The sequence below is a fragment of the Heterodontus francisci genome, chromosome 2 (genome assembly GCF_036365525.1).
Source record: "Heterodontus francisci isolate sHetFra1 chromosome 2, sHetFra1.hap1, whole genome shotgun sequence".
Lineage (NCBI taxonomy): Eukaryota > Metazoa > Chordata > Chondrichthyes > Heterodontiformes > Heterodontidae > Heterodontus > Heterodontus francisci.
In genome coordinates this window covers 168,643,810-168,667,437 of record NC_090372.1, presented here as the reverse complement: position 1 = coordinate 168,667,437, position 23,628 = coordinate 168,643,810, and the positions used below count along the sequence as shown (strand labels likewise).

Sequence of the window (23,628 nt, the reverse complement as noted above, 5' to 3'; positions counted from 1 at the left end):
GTGGTGTTCCCATGCGTCTGCTGCCCTTGTCTTTCTGCAAAGTGTTCCAGCTTCACAATGTTACGACCCTGTTGGGGACTATTAATTCTTTCAGAAATAACTAGGAAATCTATTTTCCTTTTTTAAAAGTTAAGCCACAACAGTTCACATTTTAAACAAAAAAAACTTTACTGTACAAGTTAAACAAAGCAAAACACTACTAACTTATCACTACAACTTGAGACATTTATATTTCAAACTTAAAATCTTACACAACACTTCTGTTTGACTTTTACTTCTACCCCAGGAGTTCCTTATACTTTACAGGATCTTGGTGGTTTTCTTCCTTCTCCTGGGACCAATCAAAAGTGTTCCACAGCTCTTAGAAATTCACTTCGATTTCCTTAATTTCTCAGCTGTCTTCCAAGGTATGAGATCACCTGAATCTGAACTTCCCAGCTTGAGCTCGGCTTTACCTCAAAACAGAAACACCCCTGGTTCTCAATGGCCTCTTTGCTCCTGAGTCCAACTGACGTTCAAAAACCAACTGCTTGTCTGAAGCCTACAGTTTTCTGAAAGCCATTGCTTGTCCAAAAGCCAACTGACTGACTCTGTCTGCAAGCCCACAGATCAAAAACCCAACAGGCACTCCCTGTATTATTTATCTCTCTCCATGGCAAGTGATACATATGGGTTGTCCCAGATAGCTATTTAAACTGATTATTTCCAACTCTTAATATTTCTCTTTGATCTAGGAAATCATATGAATAAGTTAAATCTCTGAGGTAGCTGCCGGCACACTGTCTCCATCAACAAGTTAAGAGGGGTTCCCTATGTGTAGGGTCTTTACACTTCCCAATATAACCTTACTAAATAAACATGGGCCACCCTTAGATTTGTAACCACTTGAGGTTTGTTTGTCAGTTTCTCAAACCAGGTATTTTCATTTGTCTTGCATTAAAAAAAAATTCAATTCTCAACTTAAAAGTTGCCCTTCAAATTAATATAACCTATGAACCAGGTGATCGTAACAACAATAACACAAAGTATACAATGTAATTGCAGGTTAACTGAGTTGTAGTACAGCAGCTCACTGCTAACATTAAGAAATTCATTGATTATGCAGACTGATGAGTGAAACGCTGCTTCTCTCATAATTTTAAAGTGGTCCAAATATGCTTGGTGATGCCACTTTGGAAAACATACTTCAATAAAGCCGTTGGGTGCAGGGTATCTGCACAAATAAATAGAGCTCTCTTTTGGATGGCAACCTTTTACTTCTCTGTCAGTTATTTCTCTATTTCAAATACCAAACTAAGAATTCATCTATTTTCCAAAACTATGAACAGAAGTTTTAATGTAACACGATTAATAAGAGCATTGTCATTTTAGATAATTGTACAGTTCTGTGTGGAAACCCATCTCCCCCTATGTAACATTTGGATCTGAAATGAAGACAAATCTGTTGGCGTTCTAAAGATTGTCGAATGGCATTGGAGTATTATGTATGCAGCATGACTTAATTTGTTTTTTAGCATATAGCATCAGTTGGTTCATGAATGTAGATCTAACCCTGATTCAATTAGTAATGGAGCAGTTTCAATTAAGCTGTTTTTAATTGTGGTAACTATTCTTGATGCTTGCACTTGGATCATTTTCACAGAGATTTTGAATAGCTAGCCAAAGTGCACCCCCTGAAGTATTTATCTGTCATTCCATGGATTTTTATTCTCTCCTCTTGCACAGAACACTTAACCAAAATTAAAACTTTTTATAGACCCCTACAAATGTGAATTTAGCCTTTGTCTACTGTTGTGCTAAATCTGGTGACTTCTGAAGCTGCGTAGTGGTGGCAGGGGGAGGGGTTGGTCGAGGGGAGAGCAAGGGAGTTGAACGGTTTTAACTTCTAGAAAACATTGATTGCTATGGAAATGTGCATGAATAATAGAGCTGGTCTTTAGTCATTTATATTTGAGAAACTGAATTTGATACTATGGAAACATAATATCGTTGGATGATTTTGTTCGATGCAAAGCCTTGTATGAGTTTGCATACAGCAGCTGACACTTGTTCAGATACTTGTAGTAGCATCCCGCATAAAAATCATTTGGTAGTCACCTGTAACCTTTTTTCTTTTGTCCCTTTTAGGATGACCTTCTTAGCAGAAAGAAGAGAGAGAAAAAGAAAAAAGCAAGTGGTAAGACTATGGATGAAGGCAAAGCTGGTGTTCCTGAGAAAAATGAAAGGTAACGCTGCAAAATACTTGATGCAGTTTGATTGCAAGGTTTCTTGAATACTCTTTGTTATCTGTTAAGTGAGTTAACAATTATGGCGATATTAGTTCTTTATAACTGAAAAGGCAAACTAATATTATATGCCTTTATACTAAAAATTATCTTTTGTGGTTTTATGTTCATTTTCAGGTGTTCTGATATTTCAGAAACCAAGGGTGTTTTAGTTTCAGCATGAAGGTATAGTTTGTGATTTTTGATAAATTAGTATGAGGACTGACAAAAATCCTTCTGGATAGTGTCAATTTCACCTAATCCTTTTTGGTGTTGTGACCTTTCCTTGTCTCTCTACTCCCCATGTTGCTGGTCCTCCTCAGCTTCCACATCAGATGTTATGTTTCCATATATCATGTCCACTGTCCTCCTAGTTCATGACCCACTGATCCTTCTTGCAAGCCTCCCTGGTTGTTTTCTGAAAGAATTATTTTTGGCTAGCTAAAACTGGAGCATTTTAAACCCTTTATAAAAAAAAAAAAGTACAGATCCATTTATGAAAATATTCCCCCCCACCTGTCCCCCCCCCACTCCCCAATGAATGAATTCCCTGCCAATCTTAATGGCTTAACCGGCAAAAGATTTCAAGAATTGTAAAAGTTTCAAGCAGAAAATAAGTGAAATGAGTAAGGAATGAGTGTATCAAAGTAAATGGGTGTAATAAAGGTTTTAAAGTATGAAAGTAGGAAGTTTATATTGCAAAACTAGAGATATGCACCTTAAGTAATAAAGTTTTAAAAGCAGAACTCAGCTGGTAGTTAATCTTTGGAATTCTCTGCCCTAGAGGGCTCTGGAAGCTCAATCATTGAGCATGTTCAAGACGGAAATTGATAGATTTCTGGATACTAATGACAGCAAGGGATGCGGGGATAGTGGGGAAAAATGACGTAGAGGTAGATATGATCAGCCACAGTCCGTTTGAATGGTGGAGCAGGCTCGATGAGCCAAATGACCTACGCCTGCTCCAATTTCCTATGTTGAGCACTATTCACACTACCTTTCTCCTTCCCTTTCTGTTCCATTAGGTCTACTAACTTAATTTTTAATGACTGTTCCATTTATTTTAAGGATTATCACTGGCAATAAAAGTTTTATCACTTAGAAAATCCAGCCAAGGCTTCACTTCATCCTGCAGATGTCCAGATGTTAGGGTAACATATAACTAAAATAGTTAAGTATTGTTAGGTTAGAAATACTACTGATATTAGCAGATGAGGGCTTATGGTGTTCATATAATATTTCTTGTGGCTATTTTGACGGGCAACAATGCGTTAAAATAGCAGACTAATGAATGCCAGGGGCTTATAAAACATTTACTGCTAATAATTTTCTTCCTCATATGTTTTTATTTAAAAATAACTAATGTTACCATGTCAAGTTGGTCAGCCATTGTGTAATTCTGATGCTTTTGAATCTCCGTTTTAGTCCTGGAGAGGGATAGCTTAAAAACCTTGAATTTTCAAAACTTGACAATATTGTCATGTACATCGGAAATGCAATGATAGAACAACCAGGAGTTATGAAAAATGAACTTTGTCTTTAAAAAATGAACTTTTATTTTAAAAAGTGAACAATTGTCTAAATGGCCATTGAAGAAAAAGGGATTGGCCTTTTGTGTATTCAAACTGTCTGATAAAACCCAAGGACAAATCTTCTAAGTTAAGAGGTGTCAATTGAACCCATCCTACACCTATCATAAAACATTCCAGAATTGAATGTCGTCTTTTGAAACAAAGAAGGCGTGAAGTAGCCACTTCCTTGGCTATTGTGCAATCACCATGGGGAAGAGACCAGTCCATCTCCTAGCAGGAGATGAGTGATGACAGCCTTTTTAAAAAAAAAAGACAGTCAGAGAAAGAGAAAAGCAACATCCCAACAACTTGTGTTCAAGCCAAGCCAAAAAGCACTCCAGCCTGCTGCAGAACCCTACATCTACATTATACAGCAGTGCGAGTTCGAAGTAACCCACCGTCCTCCATGGAACTATGACGGAACTCACACTTGCCAAATGGAAACATTAATTTTGTCATAATGGGACACTACTTGAAAGGTTTTTGCTGGGCATCGCAAATAACTTATTAAAAAAACAGAACTGACCAGCTGAAAAAGTGGTTGCATATTTGTACTCTGAGAAGACCAGGACCAGCTGTGAGACCGTTGAATAGAGAGACAATGGGACTGCTCACTGATTCAATTAGCGAGATGGGTTTTGTCAATAGTGGTGATCAACATCCTTTGATTGTGTAAGAGCCAGAACTCTCTCCCACCCCCCCCCCCCCCCCCCCCCAACCGAATGTGTCTGGAAAGCTTTGAAATCTATCAACCTTCCAAGAAGCTTCTGTTTCAAACAGATGGTCACATGACCTATCTGTGGGCCAGACTGGGGCGTTTTGAATTGTGCCTCACAGAAAGGAAACAGACTGCAATTTGAAAGACCAAGGAGAAGGAAGCTCTTGCTCTCTCTACACTGCAGACAAAGCCTCTCTTCGGCCTTCTGGTACCAGAGAAGCAAGATTGAAATTGTGCACTGAGGCCCAGTGAGGACTCCAAGACCTTAATTTTAATTGAGGACATTGTATCAAGGACATTGCCACCCAGTAACTGAATTCCATTTATTACAAACTCTACTTCAACACCGCCCCCCCCCCCCCCCCCCCCCCCCAATTCTTTCTTCCCTTCCTATCTGTGTGTGTTTCTCTTATGTGCATGCTAGCATGGTTGTGTCCCATATTTTAGTAATTTTAACCGAGTTAGTGATCAGGCTAATAAATTTACATCTTTTTTGTTTAAACTTAAGAAAACTGTCTAGTTCATTGGCAATTACAATTAAAGTTCAGTGAGCAAAGGCTCACCTGAGGTGGTAAGCTAAAATCACAGTTTTAAAAGATAAACCCTGTTACGCCCAAACCAGGAAAAGGGCAAGAGGAGAGCCTTAGAACTCTTCCTCACCCGGTTGTAACAGGAACCTTCAATCAAGAGAGAAATCTACACTCCTCTCAGGCCTGCAACTATTGAGAACTTGATTTCCAAGAGAATTCAACAGGTTTATCGTAACCTCTCTTTTCTCCACCCCCACCCCCCCATCTAAAAGGCACCTTCCTTTTCCCTCCCTTTGTTTCCTCTTGTGTGTCTGCGAGCGAATGCGTTTGTGACAATTTCAGGATAAGGCATATTGATCTTTACAGACAAGGGAGGAGGGGGTCATAGTCACCCCACTTGCCCTTTTTCTTATTTGACCGCAACAGGGTTTATTCCTTTTAAACAGTGGTTGTGCTTACCACCTCCTGTGTTTTACCTTTCACTTTTACTGTGATCGTGAAAGAACCAATCGGACAGATTTTCTTGAGTTTAAACAAGAAAGAGGTAAGTTTATTATACTTAACAATCTAACCCTGATTTAAAAATAATAAAAACAACGCTACACATTCACGCACGCATTCACATGAGGAACACGCTCGCGCGCGCGCACACACAAATAGAGTACAAAGTGGAAAGTAGGTTTTTTGGTTGGATTAAAGTCCAGAATAAATAAAAGTTAAATACACAGTTTGAGGTTGGATGATTTGGTGATTGTCCTGCTGGAGTTGTACTCTTGAAGTCCTTGGTCAAAGTACACTTTGTAGCTGGCCTGCTTTGCTCAGGGTTTTCTTGAAGGCAGACTGGCCAGTGGCGCTCTTCCTCTGGTCTCTGGCTGTAGCAGTCTGTAGGCTTGGAGGGTCTACAGTCACAGATGATTTTCAAACTTGATACTCTCTGGCGAGAGAGAAAGGGAAGCACGCAGTCTTCTGCTGCTGCACACTCAGTTACTGCTTGTCTCGTCTGTCAAAACTCCCAATTTTTTTCAGAGATGGACAGACAGTCACAGGGTTCTCTCAATCTCCTTTTTGTTTTTTTTTATGAAGTCCAAAGTCTAAAACCAAAAATCCCTCTCAGGCTGTGTTGTCATTGTTAACCCCTGGAGGGATGTCTCCACTTATGATTAGCTCAAAATAGCTTTGAATGTCCTGCTAATGAGGATGATCTGGATAATCTACTCAGTTAGCCAAAGCATTGTTTTGGCTGGGCTTCTTGTTCGTTTCCAATTCGATCTGATATTTCAGATGCAAATTGCGGTGGCCATCTTGGCTGCCAGTTTTTTAAAAGAACTGTAGGATTTTTTTTCCATTGAAAGTCTCATGTAACTTTTCAACCGATGAGTTAGTATTTCTTATTTGGCATATAGTGCTTTTCTTGACATGATCTATAAACAATTGACTTACTGTTTTTAAAACCTACAAGAAAACCTGTCACTTATTATTTGAAAAATAACACGCCAAAGGGCTAAACTCTAATACAAATACACTTGCTGAGAGTGGGAGTTGAACAGTAGGAACCACCCACATAACAAATTGGGATTCGTCCATGATCTAAACCACCAGAAATGAGAGATTTGGAATACTGGAGGAAAATTGACCTCTAAAATTGTGGAAAAATAAACACCGTTTTTCTTGTTTCTAGCACCGTAGAGACAAAAAACAGAAGAATACAAAAAGGATGGCCACGTTTAATGCTAAGGAGTTTGTAGAGTAGGGAGAGATCTCCTACGATAAGTTAAACATTAAGTGCTTAGATTTAAAAAGCTTGGCTATAGAGGTGGGAGTCACTTCCAGATGAAAAGCAAAGAAACCTGAACTGGTGAAAAGTCTAGCCAACCATTTAAAACTTATCCCTGAACTAGAAGAGGAAAGCCTAGTATCAGACTCTGAAAACATAACTAGCTAGAATCCAGTTATAGATGAAAAGGGAAGAGATTCAGTTTCAGAAGGAAAAAGAGGTAAGGGAGGAGCAAAGAGAGGAAGCAGCAAGAAGGTTTGCGTTAGAGACTGCAAACCCAAAATGAGAATGCTGCCCGCCACTCAAACCTTATCCCCAATTCAGAGCAAAGCTTTGATGTGCTGAGACACTCTAGACTAGTGCCAAAATTTAACAAGTAGCCAGTTGAGCCATATTTTATCACATTTGAGAAAGTAGCTACCAGGCTAAAATGGCCAAAAGAATTTTGGACACTCCCATTACAAGGCTAGTTTGTGGGTAGGGCTCGTGAAGCCTTTTCCCTGTTATTAGAAGAAAGTTCCTCTGGTTGTGAACAAACTAAAACTGCAATTCTAAATGCATATGAATTGGTGCCGGAAGCGCATGGACAGAAATTCTGACACACCTGGAAAAGACCCGCACAGACTTGCATTGAATTTGAAAGAATTAAACATGAGGCTTTTGATTTGCCAGAACCCTCATGAAAATTTGAGAGAAGTGGTGTTGCTGGAAGTGTTTAAAAATAGCATCCCAAGTAGTACCAGAACCCACATCAAAGAACTAAGAGTAAGGGAAGTAGCTAAAATGGCTGGCGACTATGAATTAATACACAATTCCCAAACTCTGATTAAATTTGGGTCTAGTAACTTGTATGAGCTAGGAAGAGAAATAGGGATGCAGGAGAAGCCGAAATGGGCTCGAGCAAAAGGAGAGCAGGGAAAGAAAAGCTTACTCGTCGCCAACTTTTAAAAGAAGGAACCAAGGGGAATAAACGAGTTTGGGTCTACCCGACATGTTTCCAGTGTGGCGAATCTAGGCATGTCCAGGCCAATTGGTATGCTTAAAACAAAAACAGCAGGAGTTACTGCAGTCAAGCCTGTGTCTGTGTCTGTAGTTTTGAAAATGTTCTAATATAACACAAGAGCAGAGCACATATCAGAACTTTTTGCACAAAAGAAAAAGGACGATTCCTGTGTCCCAGGCACCAGACAAGGAGATAACCATCCTCAGGAATACTGGTTGTTTTCAAACCCTACTGGCAGCCAAATTTACTGAAAATGCCAGTGGAAAGCAGAACAAGTACTATGGTATTAGTAAAAAGGCTTACTGGCAAATGCTTGAAGGTTACCTTAATTAAAATTTACCTACAGAGTAAATTAGTCACTGGGGTAGTGACAGTCAGAATCATTCCAAGCTTACCCATGCAGGGGATAGAGCTATTGCTGGATAGTGACTTGGCAGGAAACACAGTATTGTACCCAGAGGGTCCAGAACAGTCCAGGGAGAATGAAGAAACAGAAGGGAGAAAGCAAAGCTCTACAGCTGCAGAGGGCTGGGGAAGTCTTAAAAATCCCACAGGGGATGATAGAGCCAGAAGAATTTAAAGGAGCTAAGATAAAAGCTGCAAAAGTTGAAGGAAAAGCAACCGAGTACGGTTAGCTGAAACCTTTTTTTTTAAGGTTTAAATAGGGTTGAGGGAAGTTCCCAAACAGGAAAGATGATTAAATAAACTTGAGCCTTAAATGGCTGCTACAAACAATGTCAACTGTGTATTGTTGTTATATATGCACTTACGAATTAGGAGCAGAAGGCTATTCGGTCCTTCTAGCCTGCTCCACCATTCAATAAGAACATGGCTGATCTGTTTGAGTCTCGAATTCCACACTACCATCTACCCGATAACCTTTGATTCTTGTTAGGCAAGGGAATCAATCTACCCCTGCCTTAAAAATGTATTCAATGACCCTGCATCCACCACCTTCTGAGGCAGAGTGTTCCAAAGTCGCACAACCCTCAGAGAAAAAATTCTCCTCATCTCTGTCCTAAAAGGGCAACCCCTAATTTTAAAACAGTGCCCCCTAGTTCTTGACTCCCCCACAAGAGGAAACATCCTTTCCACATTCCCCTTGTCAAGACCATTCAGGATCTTTATATACTTCAATCAAGATCTGTTCACTCTTCTAAACTCCAGTGAAAACAGGCCCAGCCTGTCCAACCTTTCTTCATAAGACAACCTGCTCTTTCCAGGTATCAATCTAGTAAAACGCCTCTAAAATGCCTCCAACACATTTACATCCTTCCTTAAATAAGGAGACCAAAACTGCACACAGTATTCAAGATGTGGTCTCACCAATGCCCTGTATAACTGAAGCATGACATTCTTACTTTTATTTTCAATTCCTCTCAATAAAGAATAGTATTCTATTAGCCTTCTTTATGACTTTCTGTACCTGTATACTAACTTTTTTTGTGACTCATTCACTCGAACACCTAGAACTCTCTGCACCTTAGAGTTCTGTAGTTGTTCTCCATTTAAGTAATACTTTGCTTTTTTTATTCTTCCTGCCAAAGTGAACAACTTCACATTATACTCCATCTGCCAGATTTTTGCCCACTCACTCAACCTATCTATATCTGTCTGCAAGTTCCTTATGTCCTCTTTACAACGTACTTTCCTACCCATCTTTGTGTCATATGCAAATTTAGCTACCATGCCATCACTCTCTCATCTAAGTCGTTGATATAAATTGTAAAAAGTTGAGACCCCAACACAGACCCCTACAGGATTCCACCCGTCGCATTCTGCCAATCAGATGCTAATATGGTACCCACTACACCATGAGCTCCTACTTCGCGCAATAATCTTTTATGTGGCACCTTGTCAAATGCCTTCTGGAAATCCAAGTACAGTATGTCAATGGACTCCCCTTTATTCACGGCACATGTTACTACTACAAAGAACTTCAATAAATTGGTTAAACATCATCTCCCTTTCACAAAGCCATGCTGACTATGAACCTCAAATGGCTGCTACAAACAATGTCAACTGCCAACAGTTGTAAGGAGGAGTGAATGAAATTAATGTGTACAGTGGTGTGACCCAAAACTTTCTTAGTGTTTCTCTTTCCCTCTTTCAAAACCCAAAAAAACTAACAAAAAATGAAATCCAAGGAATTTCATTTTTCTCCCTTTTTAGGGGTGGTGTTTCGCACACCGGAAGTGCGATGATGTAACCACCATGGACTAACTCTGAAGTTATGAAAAATGGACTTGGTCTTTAAAAAAAAAAGCCCTTATTTTAAAACGTGAATAATGGTTCAAAATGATTGATTAAGAAAAAAGGATTGGCGTTTGTTTTTAATCAGGCAGTTTGAATACACAAATGACAGTTCTTCAAAGCAGAGGTGTCAATTGAACCTATCCTACATCTATTCTAAAACATTCCAGAATTGAATGTCGTCATCTTAAACAAAGAAGGTGTGAAGTAGCCACATCTTGGGCCGCTGAGGAAGAGACCAGGCATCTCTTAACTGGAGATAAGAGGTAACAGCTTTACCTTTTAACAAAAAAAAAGACAGCCAGAGAGAGAGATATAAAGAAACATTTTAACAAGCTTGTGCTTTCTGGCTTGACTGGAACTGCTCTGCTGCAGAATCCTACATCTACATTATACAACAGTAAGAGCTAGAAGACTCTATGACTCTAACCCACAGTCTTCAATTGAACCATCAAGCAAGAGAGAAATCTACGCTCATATCAGGCCTGCATCCATGGAGAACTTTATTTCCAAGAGAGTTCAACAGGTTTATTGTAACTTTTCCCCGCACTAAAAGGCTCTTTCCTTTTACCCTTCCCTCTTTTTCTCTTCGTGTGTGATTGTGCGGGTGGATGGGGGGGGGTTGTGTGCGTGCGATTGTGCGGGTGGATGGGGGGGTTGCGTGCGTGTGATTGCGCGGGTGGATGGGGTTGCTGCAATTTCGGGATAGGGTGTATTGATCTATAAATAATTGACTTTGTTTCAAAACCTACAACAAAACCTATCGCTGTCGGTTTATTTGAAAAATAATACCAAGGGGCTGAACTCTAATGCAAATATACTTGCTGCGTCAGGTGTGGAGTTGAACAGTGGGAACCACCCAAGTTACAGACTTGTCGTTACAAATCAGATCAAGTTCTTGCAATCTGTCCTCATAATTTAATCTTTTTAAATTTTTGTGGTATTCTGGTGAATCTGCACTGTATTCCCATAATGGCCAATATATCCTTCCTGGGTTTCATTGCCCAACACTAAATACAGTACTCCAAATGGATCTGAGCAAGGCTTTGTACAACTGAAGAATCATTTCCTCGACTTTTTATATTGCACCTTCTTTGAGATATAGGGAAAGAACATAGTTAGCCTTTTTGATGACTTTTTGTATCTGTGCACTGGCTTCTAGTGATTTCTGTATATGGACACCTAAATTCCGTTGCTACTCCTAACCTCACGCCATTTAAAAAAAAAAATGATTGGCATTTTGCTGATTTGAAGTGGATGACCTCACAATTCTGTGAATAGAACTGATTTACCACAGTGTTGCCTATTTAATGTCTCTATGTCCTTTTGTATCTTCTGCTCCTATCCATACCACTTAGTATGTAGGGCTGGAGGAGGTTGCAGTGATAGGAAGGGGTGAGGCCATGAAACTATTTAAGCATGAGGATTTTAAATTTGAGGCTTTGTGGGACTGGGAGCCAGTGCAAGTCAAGAACAGCGGGAGTGATGGATGAATGGGACAGTGCAGAATAAGATATGGACATGAGACTTTCGAATGAGCTTTGAGTTCAATGTGTGGAGGATGGGAGGCTAGTTGGGATAGCATTGGAATAGTCAAGTCTGGAGGTGACTAAGGCATGGATGAGCGTTTCAGCTGCGGCCAGGATGAGGCAGAGACTGAGATGGATGATACGGTGGTGGACATGGCTTGTCTTTGGGAGGAGAGGAAACTCTGCTTGTGATCTAACAGAACACACTGAGTCTAACAGTTTGGTTCAACCTGAGACAGTGGTTGGGTGGTGGGATGAAATTGTAGCTGGGACAGCATTTGTGGCATGGGGCAAAGATGATGACTTCGGCCTTCTTGATATTTAACTGGAGGAAACCAGTGCCTCCAACACTGGATGTTGGACAGTCTTGACAACAGATTTAGAATTGGATGTCATCAGTGTACAGGTGGAAGCTGACTGGAAAGGAAGTTCAGTTGTCCGCAGTTTAGTGGGAACGGGGGACCAGTCGAGAACCAAGATCGCCCCAACCTCTGTGATCGAGCTGCAGTATGCTGACGATGCTTGCGTATGCACACGCTCAGAGGCAGAGCTTCAAACCCTCGTCAATGCATTCATGGAAGCGTAGGAAAGAATGGGCCAGAAGCTAACATCCGAAATACCAAGGCCTTATTCAAGCCTGCTCCCACAGCACAACACTGCTGCCGGCTATCAAGATCCCCTGCGAACCGCTGGACAATGTGGGTCACTTCTCATGCCTCTTGGCAAGGACAGCCATCGGCAATGAAACTCAACATCGCCTCCAGTGTGCCAGCGAAGCCTTCGGTCGTCTGAGGAAAAGAGTGTTTGATGACAAAGACCTCAAATCTGTCACCAAACTCATGGTCTACAGGGCCTCAGTGTTACCTGCCCTCCTGTATGTGTCAGAAACATGAACACTGTACAGCAGACATTTCAAAGCCCTGGAGAGAGAGCACCAGTGGGTGCCTGCAACTTCAGTGGCAGGACAGGTGCTCCAATATCAGTGTTCACTCTCAGGCCAACATCCCCAGTATCGCGACACTGGTCATGGCTTGTCAGTTACGTTGGGAGGGGCCACATCGTCCACATGCCTGACACAAGACTCCCAAAACAAGTTTTCTGCTCTGAGCTCCGTCACGGCAAGAGGATACCAGGAAAGCAGATGAAACGCTACAAGGATGTCCTTTAAAACCTCCCTGAAAAAAATGTGACATCTCTACTGATGCATGGGAATCTCTTGCCCAAGACCACCCAAAGTGGAGAAGAAGCATCCGCGAAACTGCTAGCCAGTTCGAACAATGTCAACATGCCCAGGCAGCGACCAAGTGCAAACAGTGGAAGCAGTGTTCGGAAATTCGAGTATCCCATCCACTCATCTCATCAAACACCACCTGCCCCACCTATGGCAGAGTGTGCAGATCCAAAATTGGACTATTCAGTCACCTAAGGACTGACAACCCTGGAGTGGAAAAAAGTTATCCTTGTTCCTGAGGGAATGGGGGTTAAGAGAGCAGTATTGTGTTTCATGGACAAGATGTGCTTGGAGACGTCATGGGAGTAGATGGGGAAAACAATTAGACGACAATACTGAATCAGCACCGAGTCCGAGGGGAGATTTGACTTGGTGGGCAAGGGGGAGAAAAAAAGTGGCATGGCCTCGAACAGTGCCAAGAAGACCATGAATCCCAACCCAGCCAACTCTTTGCGGTCCTTTTCACCTTTTCTGCAAGTACCCCAGGCACAATCTCAATTCCCCACTCCCCATCATGTGACTAATTCCATGTTGCATCCCTTTGTGCCTAGCAATGAGTGCTGCCATCCTGCAAGACATTCCAGATTCCAATCCTACATACTGTTCTGCGATCCCATTTCATTCCCCATAATTATTCCCAGGTCTTACCTTTTGAGCTCTTCCACATGATTATAGCTTCTTTCATCTTTCCTTTTCTCCCATCCTTATCTTCCTTTGCCCCTCTTCTGCCTTCCACTCCTCCTTCCTTTTTACCTCCACCTTCCATCCACTTTCATTACCACCCCCTTCCTTTGTCTTCCTCCTTCCTCCCCACCCTCCTGCTTTCTTTTCCCATGTTCGCTGTCTGCCGCTCACCCACTTGCACTCTGCTGTCCAGCCGATATCCATCCTCTAAGGAATGCTATCAGGTTTTCACAGAATCACAGAATAATACAGTGCAGAAGAGGCCCTTCGGCCCATCGAGTCTGCACCGATGCATTAAAACACCTGACCCGTCTACCTAATCCCATTTGCCAGCACTTGGCACGTCATAACATTCAAGGCTATGATGTGCCAAGTGCTCATCCAGGTACTTTTTAAAGGATGTGAGGCAACCTGCCTCTACCACCCTCCCAGGCAGGGCATTCCAGACCGTCACCACCCTCTGGGTAAAAAAGTTCTTCCTCAAATCCCCCTTAAACCTCCCTTAAACTTGTAACCCCTCGTAACTGACACTTCAACTAAGGGGAACAGCTGCTCCCTATCCACCCTGTCCATGCCCCTCATAATCTTGTACACCTCGATCAGGTCACCCCTCAGTCTTCTCTGCTCCAGTGAAAACAACCCAAGCCTATCCAACCTCTCTTCATAGCTTAAATGTTCCATCCCAGGCGACATCCTGGTGAATCGCCTCTGCACCCTCTTACCAAAGTTCTGTACAACTCCAGCATGACCTCCCTGCTTTTGTAATCTATGCCTCGATTGATAAAGGCAAGTGTCCCATATGCCTTTTTCACCACCCTATTAACCTGCCCTTCTGCCTTTTAGAGATCTATGGACAAACACGCCAAGGTCCCTTTATTCCTCGGAACTTCCCAGTGTCAGGTCATTCATTGAATACTTCCGAGTCACATTACTCCTTCCAAAGCGTATCACCTCACACTTTTCAGCGTTAAATTCCATCTGTCCAATTGACCATCCCATCTATATCTTCCTGTAACCCAAGACACTCCACCTCACTGTTAACCACTCGGCCAATCTTTGTGTCATCTGCGAACTTACTGATCCTACCCCCCACATAGGTTTTGTTTGATCTTCAATGTGAAATAGTTGTCAGAAATGGTCCAGAGTTCTCCCAGCAGGGGTGGGCACTAGATCAATGCGAGATATAAATTAGAGAAGATTTTATTTCTTTCCTGAATCATGCTTCTTCGTATGGGTAGCATTAATTTTTATATATTGGTTTGCTTGAACTGATCAGGTTGTCGAATAGTGCGAGCGCAACAGATGGGCAGTGTGCTTAGTCACGGTAATCAGAGGACCTGGTAAACGGCTTGTATGGGAAGAGGTTTGTAAAATTGATGCAAAGGGCTCACCATTCAAGCTATATGCCACCTCATTCTCAAATTGTTTTGGTATTTTTCCTGTTAAAACCCAAAACTTCTGTCCACAATCCCAATCCGTAGGGTTAAGCTTTTGGTTTGAATAGCTTCATATCCTGCTTTTTCGGTTTTGTTTGGCGAAATTTTAATTCAGAAATTTTCATCTTAATTATTTTGCATGTTTCACAATTTATGGCTCAGATTTGTTTTGAGTCTTCACATGACCGTTTTTAATGTTTAGTCTGATACATTTTAAATTTTTTATTGCTTTATGAAGTTTTCTATAGTAATTGCCATTAAAATTGGCAGAAATAGCAAGCATGCAGTATAAAGCAGTATTTTGTGATGAGTGCTGTAATGAAACTTGGGTATTTTACATTGTTTGATTTTATTTAAGTTAACAAAATGGTTCAGTGCATAATTGAAAACATAGGTTGCAGGAACCTTTTGTTCTCTCTTCCCCAATTTTATATTTTTACTTTTATCCATTGTTCAGGTTCTTCACACCTGAAAAAGGTGGAGTAGGTACCCTATTCTAACCAATTTTGCATTATCAGCAAGATTTGCTGTCTAGTTTTTTTTTTTTTGATTTTTCACTACAATTCTGTATTTGTTTGTTGGAGAAACCTAGCCACTTGAATGTGCTATGCCAAAGCTGAGTTAGAGATATTGTTCATAGCAGCAACTGAATCAGGGAGCTGAATTAATGCACAATTCGGCTAGACTCGCTAATGTAAATGATGTAATTACGCAAAAGCAGATCGAAATGAAACCCATCTCTTTTTTTGTAGGTTTTCAAGTGTTATTGACACTGATTTCTTGGCCTTATAAATTGTATGGTGACAGTGAAAGGTTTGGCCAAGAGTCATTACGGCACAGAAGGAGCCCATTCAACCTATAGAGTCCATGTTGGCTCTCTGTAAAGCAATCCAGTCAGTCCCATTCCCCTGCTCTATTACTCTGCAAGTTTATTTCCCTCAAGTGCCCATCCAATTTCCTTTTGAAATCATTGATAGTCTCTGCTTCCAGCACCCTCATCGGCAGCAAGTTCCAGGTCATTACCACTCGCTGAGTTTAAAAAAAAAAAAAAAAAGTCCTTCCTCAAATTCCCCCTGGGCACATTCTTGCCCAAAACCTTAAATCTGTACCCGCAATTCTTGTACGATATACTAATGAGAACAGCTTTTCTTTGTGTACCTTATCTCATACACCTCTATCAGATCTCCCCTCAATCTCCTTTCTTTGAAGGAGAACAACCCCAGCTTCTCAACCTAAGCTTGGAGCTAAAATTCCTCATTCCTAAATCATTCTAGTAAATCTCCTCTGCAACCTCTCAAGGACCCTCACATCCCTCCTAAAGTGTGGTGGCCAGAACCACTTGCACTACTTTAGTTGTGGCCTAACTGGCGAAGTAATTTTTGGAACCTTCATTGTCATTTGTGGCCTCTTTGCACAGTGGTATAAGTTTATTTTTTTTTAAAAAAAGCAAGTTAGTCAATGCTATGTTCACAGTTGGTATATGCATATTTTTTTTTAATTAGAGGAAAAGTGGCTAGTGCCCACCAGCTATCACTTGATTTAGAAATGGGAAAAGATATCATCAATTAAAAAAAAAACCTACAATAATCTGGGCACTGGCAAGAAAATCGTAGCCCTGTACAAGTATTCTATTGTTTTACTAACTTTATTGATAAAGAAATCTTGTTCATGATTCTGGGATTATGGGGTGAAATGTATAATTTTTCCCCCCTTTGTTACGACTGAGGCAGGAGCAATACACTGTCAATTCAGTTCCATCACTCCACAGGTTGCAGCATATTAGTTTTCCGACCCAACCGGAAAACAGCCAAATTAAACACTAGTAACGCCCAGAATAAAACAGACCAAACCAGGTATCTTTAGATAACAACAAATTAACTATTTATTAAAAAAGCCTAAATCTTAAACGCAATTAAGATAAAACTATGTCTAAAGACCTTATAACTCCCTCATTCACACACATGCATTCAAAAATAACCGTAGTTAACCGGTTTTAAAAGTGGTGTTTTTAAAAAATTAGCTGTTTCTTAATAAATAGATAAGTAAGTCTTTGTGGGTTATATTCCTGATGGATGAGGTATTCTAATGTGAAAATAATCAAATGCGACACGAAGTCACCACCTGGATTTGATGAAATAGTCTCTTCAGTAGATAGGGATGCAAAACACTTTGGCTGCAGCAGGTATCAAGACTACTGGGGAATTCCAGAAAATACAGTCGAGAGATTCCTGGCATGGAAATAAAATGAGTTTTGCTACCTTCAGCAATACGAATGGTCTCTTTATATATAAAAAAAAAAAGGCTTTTTCTTCCTTCAGGCAATTAACTTGGCCTGTAGCTCCTTGTAGAATTTCTGCTGAGAGAATAGATAGCTCTTTTTTTTCTTCAGTAGCATGCCTCTCTGTAGAGTGTCTCAAAATTGGTTTCAGCTGGTTCAGTTTTACGCACTACCAAATCAAAATTTTACCATGTGACTCCTCTCGCCTGCTGTGGCCTAGGGGCAGGTGCAGCCGGCACCCTGTGTTCAGTCTTAAAAGCACGCTGTTTTCAAACAGAGTCTTAAAGGCACACAATGTTTAATCCGAGGAGAAAAATAATTACAAGTTCGTGACACCTTAAGTCTTCTCCTCTTTTCTCCTGCAAGTGCTGGGATTCCATCAGCCTTCCTCCCAGTAGTCACAATTAAGACCAGTGCCAAGGCTTGACTTGAGCCTAGTGAGGATTGGCAGGGTATTCAATCATTGGGGGCATTTCAGTATTTCCAGCAGAGTAGTGCTCAGTGAAAATTCTCGCTCCTCTTCTTTCCCGTTGCTACTTTTCTTGGCCAATTATAGTGTACATATTGGCACCCTGGATGAGATCAGCTAACTTGGGCACAGAAATGTTTACATTTCATTTGTGTTTCAAAATCTTACGAAGTATAACTACTGTGTGGCACACCTTTTACAGTGCCTGCATATCTGCTTACCATGTGAATAGCGAACAAAATGGTTAAGATTGCAACATAGTATATGAAGTATTTTGTTTTAAACATGATACTAAATTTCAGCACTGAAGTTTTGCAGGATTTTGATGCCTGGCTTATGCTCAGTTAGATGATTGGTGGTGGTAGGACTGCTACGTTTGGTCCCAGTATCCTCCATTTGAGGAGCGGCGAATCAGTCTGAGTCGTCTCCTGTTTCCTCTTTTGAAGTCCATGGATGTGGATTGGGGACAGAATCTGGCTCAGTTTTGATGCCCCCTGCAGTTGTGTAGCCAGTCGACACTTAGTGTTAAGGGTTACATATGAATAATGACCACTGGTACCTATGGTATCATACCTCAAGAAGGTGTTGATGACTTATGGAGAAGACAGGAGAAAACTGATGATGAAATGAATGATTGATTGATCTGCAAATCTAGAATTACTGGAAGTGGTACTGGATTACAACCCAGTACTATTTCTTCTTTAACGTAATTTATTTTTATAAAAGAAAAGCCCTCTTTCCCTCAATTTTAGATATATCCATAATAATTCTCAACATAACCAGTTAATATAGGAAACACATTTTAAAAGCAGTTTAATAAAGTAAAATGGAAAATATGTTGAACGTGTCTTAATACAGTGCATTTTATATTGTGTGCTGATGTTTGGTTCAGTTTATCTATCATTCATGCTGTCAGGAGTCAGACCCATAGAGGTCTCAGAAGAAAGGTTCTTCATGTGACTTTTGCATAGTAGCATTTGCAGGGATAGGAGCTGTCTTGATACTGATGATTTTTTAAAAATTAAAGCTACATAAGATTTCTTTTCATTTCTGAAAAAAAAACTTCTAAATTCGAAGAGCAGTTTTAATCCCGAGATGCAGGAAGAGCCAGGTTATGGGAAATTTGAAAATTATTTTTTAAAAACTAAGTTCAACATCAGTTTGGGCGAATTGGGCTGGAGTGATATTGTGCATAATTGAGTTACATACTGCCAGTCAAATTTCTTAAATATAAAGTGATTCCCAATCTGGGACCAGGACCAAAGATTTACATGTATAAAGATCTCTGTGAAACATATGATGTAGGTCAAGCAAAAGCATGCAGTGAGAATGAAAACCTGAGCAAGAAACTGCTGAATGCTACACACTATCTCGCCCAGCCCAGCCCCGCTCATGTATGTGTGTACTCTCTTTCCCCCTGTTCCCTCCCTCCCTCCCCATGCACCCTGACTTCCTGGATAGCAGAGGAAGCTGCTTCATGCACACTGTCCCTCCCTATGGGGAAATAGCTCATTTTCACTCCGTCAGTTCCGATTGTCTTTCTGAGGCCAGGAACTCATCAACGATTCCTGCTTTACACATCTGTTCTATTAGGTATGAAGACTGTAAACCAGACTAATAGTTTACGAGGGTACATCCTCAAATAGAAACATATCATAAGCTTGCGATGTACTGAAATTTCACTTGTAGGGCTTGCTCCAGATGGAGTAATCTATGTTTTGTTTTATTGTGACTATCCTGCAGATCTGTCGTAAAACCTCAATGGCAGGACCTGTTGCCGTGCAAGATAGGAATCTGGTTTTATTTCTTTCTGAAGTCATTGCCACAGTTTTATCAGGTAGGAAGAAACCTGTAAGTAGCTTGTATGTTTGACATTCATTTGATTGAAAGAAGCATTGTTGCCCTCTCATGCAAAGCCCAATTCCTGAAACAGCATGCTCCAAAAATTCCATTTTCACAGCTGTAGCATCAAAACCCAAGAAAATTTACTCTGCATTAAATGTGGATATCTGTTGTAGTAATTATATGATGTAGATAGGGAGAAATTATTCCCATTGGCAGAAGGGTCGAGAACTAAAGGACACTGATTTAATGTGATTATCAAAAGAACCAGAAGCAACATGAGGAAAAACTGTTTTTTTTTTATACGCAGCAAGTGCTTAGGATCTGGAATGCACTGCCTGAGAGTGTGGCGGAAGCGGATTCAATTGTGGTTTTCGAAAGGGAGTTGGATAATTATCTGAAGAGAGGAGAATTGCAGGGCTACGAGGAAAAGTCAAGGGAGTTAGACTAACTGAGTTGCTGCTTCAGAGAGCTGGCGCAGACACAACCAGCTGAATGGCCACCTCCTGTGCTGTAACCGCTCTGATTTTATGTAGTGTTACCAAAGTGCTTCCCTTTTAATTTATTTTTTGAGGACTTGTGTTAAAACTGAAAAGATTCCACGAATGGGTTTTTTTTTTAACAAGTTCACCGAAAGGACACTTGAGATGTTTGAAAAACCACCATGCTGGAAGTCATGTGCTTTGGGCTCAGTAAACACCAGAACCCTTGGTGACCTGGGGAAAAATGATTACAGAGAAGCCACATGTCATATGGTTCATGGAGGTCAGGAGGTTGACTCTGTTTGGAGTTTGTAGATTGATTTCAGTTTAGTTGGACTGTTTGAAGACAGTTGGTGTTTACCTGCCAGGGGAAAAAAGAAACCACCCAGCTCAGCTTTCTCTACCCCTTTAAAGAAATCCTGCGAAAATCCAGTGTGGGACAGCTAAAATCTTTTTGGTGCTGCATAGCTCCTGAGAAGCTGGAAAAAATCCTGCTGTGTGTGTGCGCGCGCTGGCGGAAAACTCTGATGCCACATTTCTTCTAGAAAGCCTACTTGAATAATTCTCGCCATCTCCAGAGTGGACTGCTTCTGAAACTATCCCAGTGACCTGTCTCTCTGTACCCGGACGCCAGACCAAAAAAAGGGACAACTGACCGCCTCCTTTTATCTTTTTTTTTCTATCAAGAATTAGCAAGTATTTGACCAAAGTTGTCTTTTTTGTCTTTTTTTTTGTAACAGACGTCTACAGAGGGAATGTCTGTTATTTTCCGGTCTCTGTGTGTGTGTGTGTGAATGAGTGTAATTAGGGAATTTAAAAAGGGAACTTTGTATTTCAATCTGTGTTAATGCTTTGCTTTGTTACTGATTAAGTCTTGTTTCATAATAAACTGATAGTTTTGTTTAATAAAAAAAACCTGGTTGGTGTATTTTTATTCTGGGATATAAAAAATTAAGTATATGATTGGCTGTATCGGTAACCGGGTAAACAATTAAATATATGTTGTGACCTGTGGAGTAGTGGAACTAGAAAAGACAGCGTACTCCTCCCGCCTTGGTCGTAACATTATAATTGGGGCCTCGTTTGGAATGTCTTTGTCAGTTTTTATGACCTTCCTGGAGAAGGAGGATGTATCCCAGAGTGATTTGAGAAACTTAACCAAGGTTAGGTTAAAGGAATTGGCAAAAAAGTTGTCATTAGAGTTAAAGCCAGGAGCTAAGAAAGCAAATACAATTGAAGTAATAGCACACCATTTGAAACTGGAAGAAGAAGCAGGCGAGCCAGATGGTAGTGCAGTTGAATTAACTAGGATTCAGTTGTAATTGGAAAAACTTCAGCTTTAACAGGAAAGAGAATTGACGAGCAAAAATTTGAACTTGATAGAGAAGTAAGGGAAAAAAAGAGCATTACAAAGAGAAAGAGAAGAAAGGGAATTCAAATTAGAAAAGCTGGAACTAAAACAAAAGGCTGGCTTTTATTCCAATGAAAGTTCTGAGGAGGAAAGATCTGACTCCAGGCCAGGACTCTGGAGAGCTGTTTAAATTTGTGCAGGCCCTCCAGAGGTTTGAGGAAAGGGACGCAGAGGCATTTTTCATTTTTTTTTTGAAAAGATAGCTAAACAGATGAAGTGTCCAAAAGAAAGTTGGACACTGCTTATGCAAAGCAGGCTGATGGGCAGAGCTCATGAAGTTTATGCTATATTTTCTGAGGAGGCTGTTCTCACTGCTTGAGTTGGTCCCTGAAGTGTACATGCTGAGATTTCGAAACTTCTGGAGACAGCCTGGGCAGATTATATAGAATTTGAGAGGGTAAAGCAAATTAATTTCAATTGTTGGATGTGGACACTAAAGGTAGAGGCCACGTATGAGAACCTTGGGGAAATAATTCACCTGGAAGAATTAAAAATTTCACTTTCTCCATTAGTAAGAACCCATGTAGAGGACCAGAAAGTTTCAACAGCCAGACAGGCAGCTGAGATCGCTGCTGATTATGAGCTTGTTTACAAGCCCAAACCCTTTGTCCGTCACCCCCACAAACCCAAGAAGGATAGAAGGTGGGAGGGTGCGAGGAAGGCAAGTAGCTGGGGACAAAAACGACAACTGGGAACGCTACGGAATCTCCTCAGACCAGAAAGGAAGATGCTGAGGGTGGAAGTGGGGTCCAAAAGCCTAAATGTTACCATTGTCAAAAGGTGGGACACCTTCATGCAGAATGCTGAAGGTTGCGGGGTAAACCCATGGGACTTACTGGGGTGCACAAGGCCAATGCAGAGAAAGGGGCCCTGACTGGGCATGTGACCGATCTGGCTGTAACTTTGACTGCAGCTGTAAGGCCAAGTACAAAAACTGCTGAGTGCAGCGGACGTGAACAAGATACCTGAGAGTTATAGGGAATTCTTGTCAAAAGGGAAATTAACTCTTTATTCCTCAAGTGTGGCAGCTAATCCTATAGTTATACTTAGGGATACAGGAACAATCCAAACTCTCTCGCTGGGGAACGGCATAACATTTCCACCAGAGAGCGCATTGAATGTTAAGGTTTTAGTGAATAGTATCGGCGGGGAGTATATACCCATGCCTTTGTATCGGGTGCACCTGGAGTGTGACCTAAAGTCTGGAACGGTAACTGTAGTTGTCCATAGTTTGCCTGTAGACGGAGTTGACCGACTCCTGGGGAATGATTTGACCGGCGCGAAGGTAGTTGCCTTTCCAGTATTCACAGAAAGACCAAATGAAGTTAGAGAGAGAACAGTTGCAGGAAAAGGTTCCAGGAATTTTTCCTTTGTGTGTAGTGACCCGAGCAATAGCTAAAGAAGTTCCGTTGTCGGAGGTAAAATTGGCACCACAGACACATAACCAAATATCTAAAACTTTTTTGGGGATTTGGATAATCCGAAGGAAGTGTTCAGTACGTTTCTCTGATCAAGGCTCAGCAAGCCAATCCAGAGTTAAATAAAGTGGCACAATTGGCTCCAACAGAAGCTGTATCTCCAAGTATCACCAGGAATAATTAAGGGTAGCCCATGAAATTCGTATGGTGGGACATGTGGGGATCCAGAAGATCCAATCAAGTATTGGTTGATATTTTTACTGGCCAGTTATTTCCAAGGATGTGGTGCAGTTTTGTAAAATACGCCATGCGTGTCGGATTGTGGGAAACACGCGAACTGCCATAAAACTGGCACCTCTCATTCCCATACCAGTTTTTGGGGAAGCATTTAGTAGGGTGTTAGTAAACTGTGTAGGACCTTTACCGAAAAGAAAAGCGGGATACTAATATATACTCACTATCATGGATATGATGGCTACACAGTTCCCAGAGGCCATTCCCTTGGGAACAATTTCTGCTAGGGTAGTGGTAGAGAAGTCACCCAGTTCTTCACGAGGTATAGATTACCGATTGAGATTCAGTCAGATCAAGGTTCCAATTTTATGTTCAAAATTTTCCAGTAAGTTATGAATAATTTGGGTATAACACAGTTAAAGTCTTCAGCCTACTACCCACAGACACAAGGAGCATTAGAATGGTACCACCAGACCCTCAAAATGATGATCAGGGCATACT

General features: G+C 41.0%; 1 protein-coding gene across 1 annotated transcript in view; it reads left to right on the top strand.

Annotated features, from left to right (window-relative positions):
- dnajc1 (DnaJ (Hsp40) homolog, subfamily C, member 1) overlaps window positions 1-23,628 on the top strand; it is a 264,300-nt gene that overhangs the window by 93,867 nt on the left and 146,805 nt on the right. The window contains exons 5-6 of the mRNA XM_068013710.1: window positions 2,128-2,225; window positions 19,484-19,577. Of these exons, the coding sequence (XP_067869811.1) occupies window positions 2,128-2,225; window positions 19,484-19,577 (192 nt within the window). The remainder of the gene's footprint in view (window positions 1-2,127; window positions 2,226-19,483; window positions 19,578-23,628) is intronic.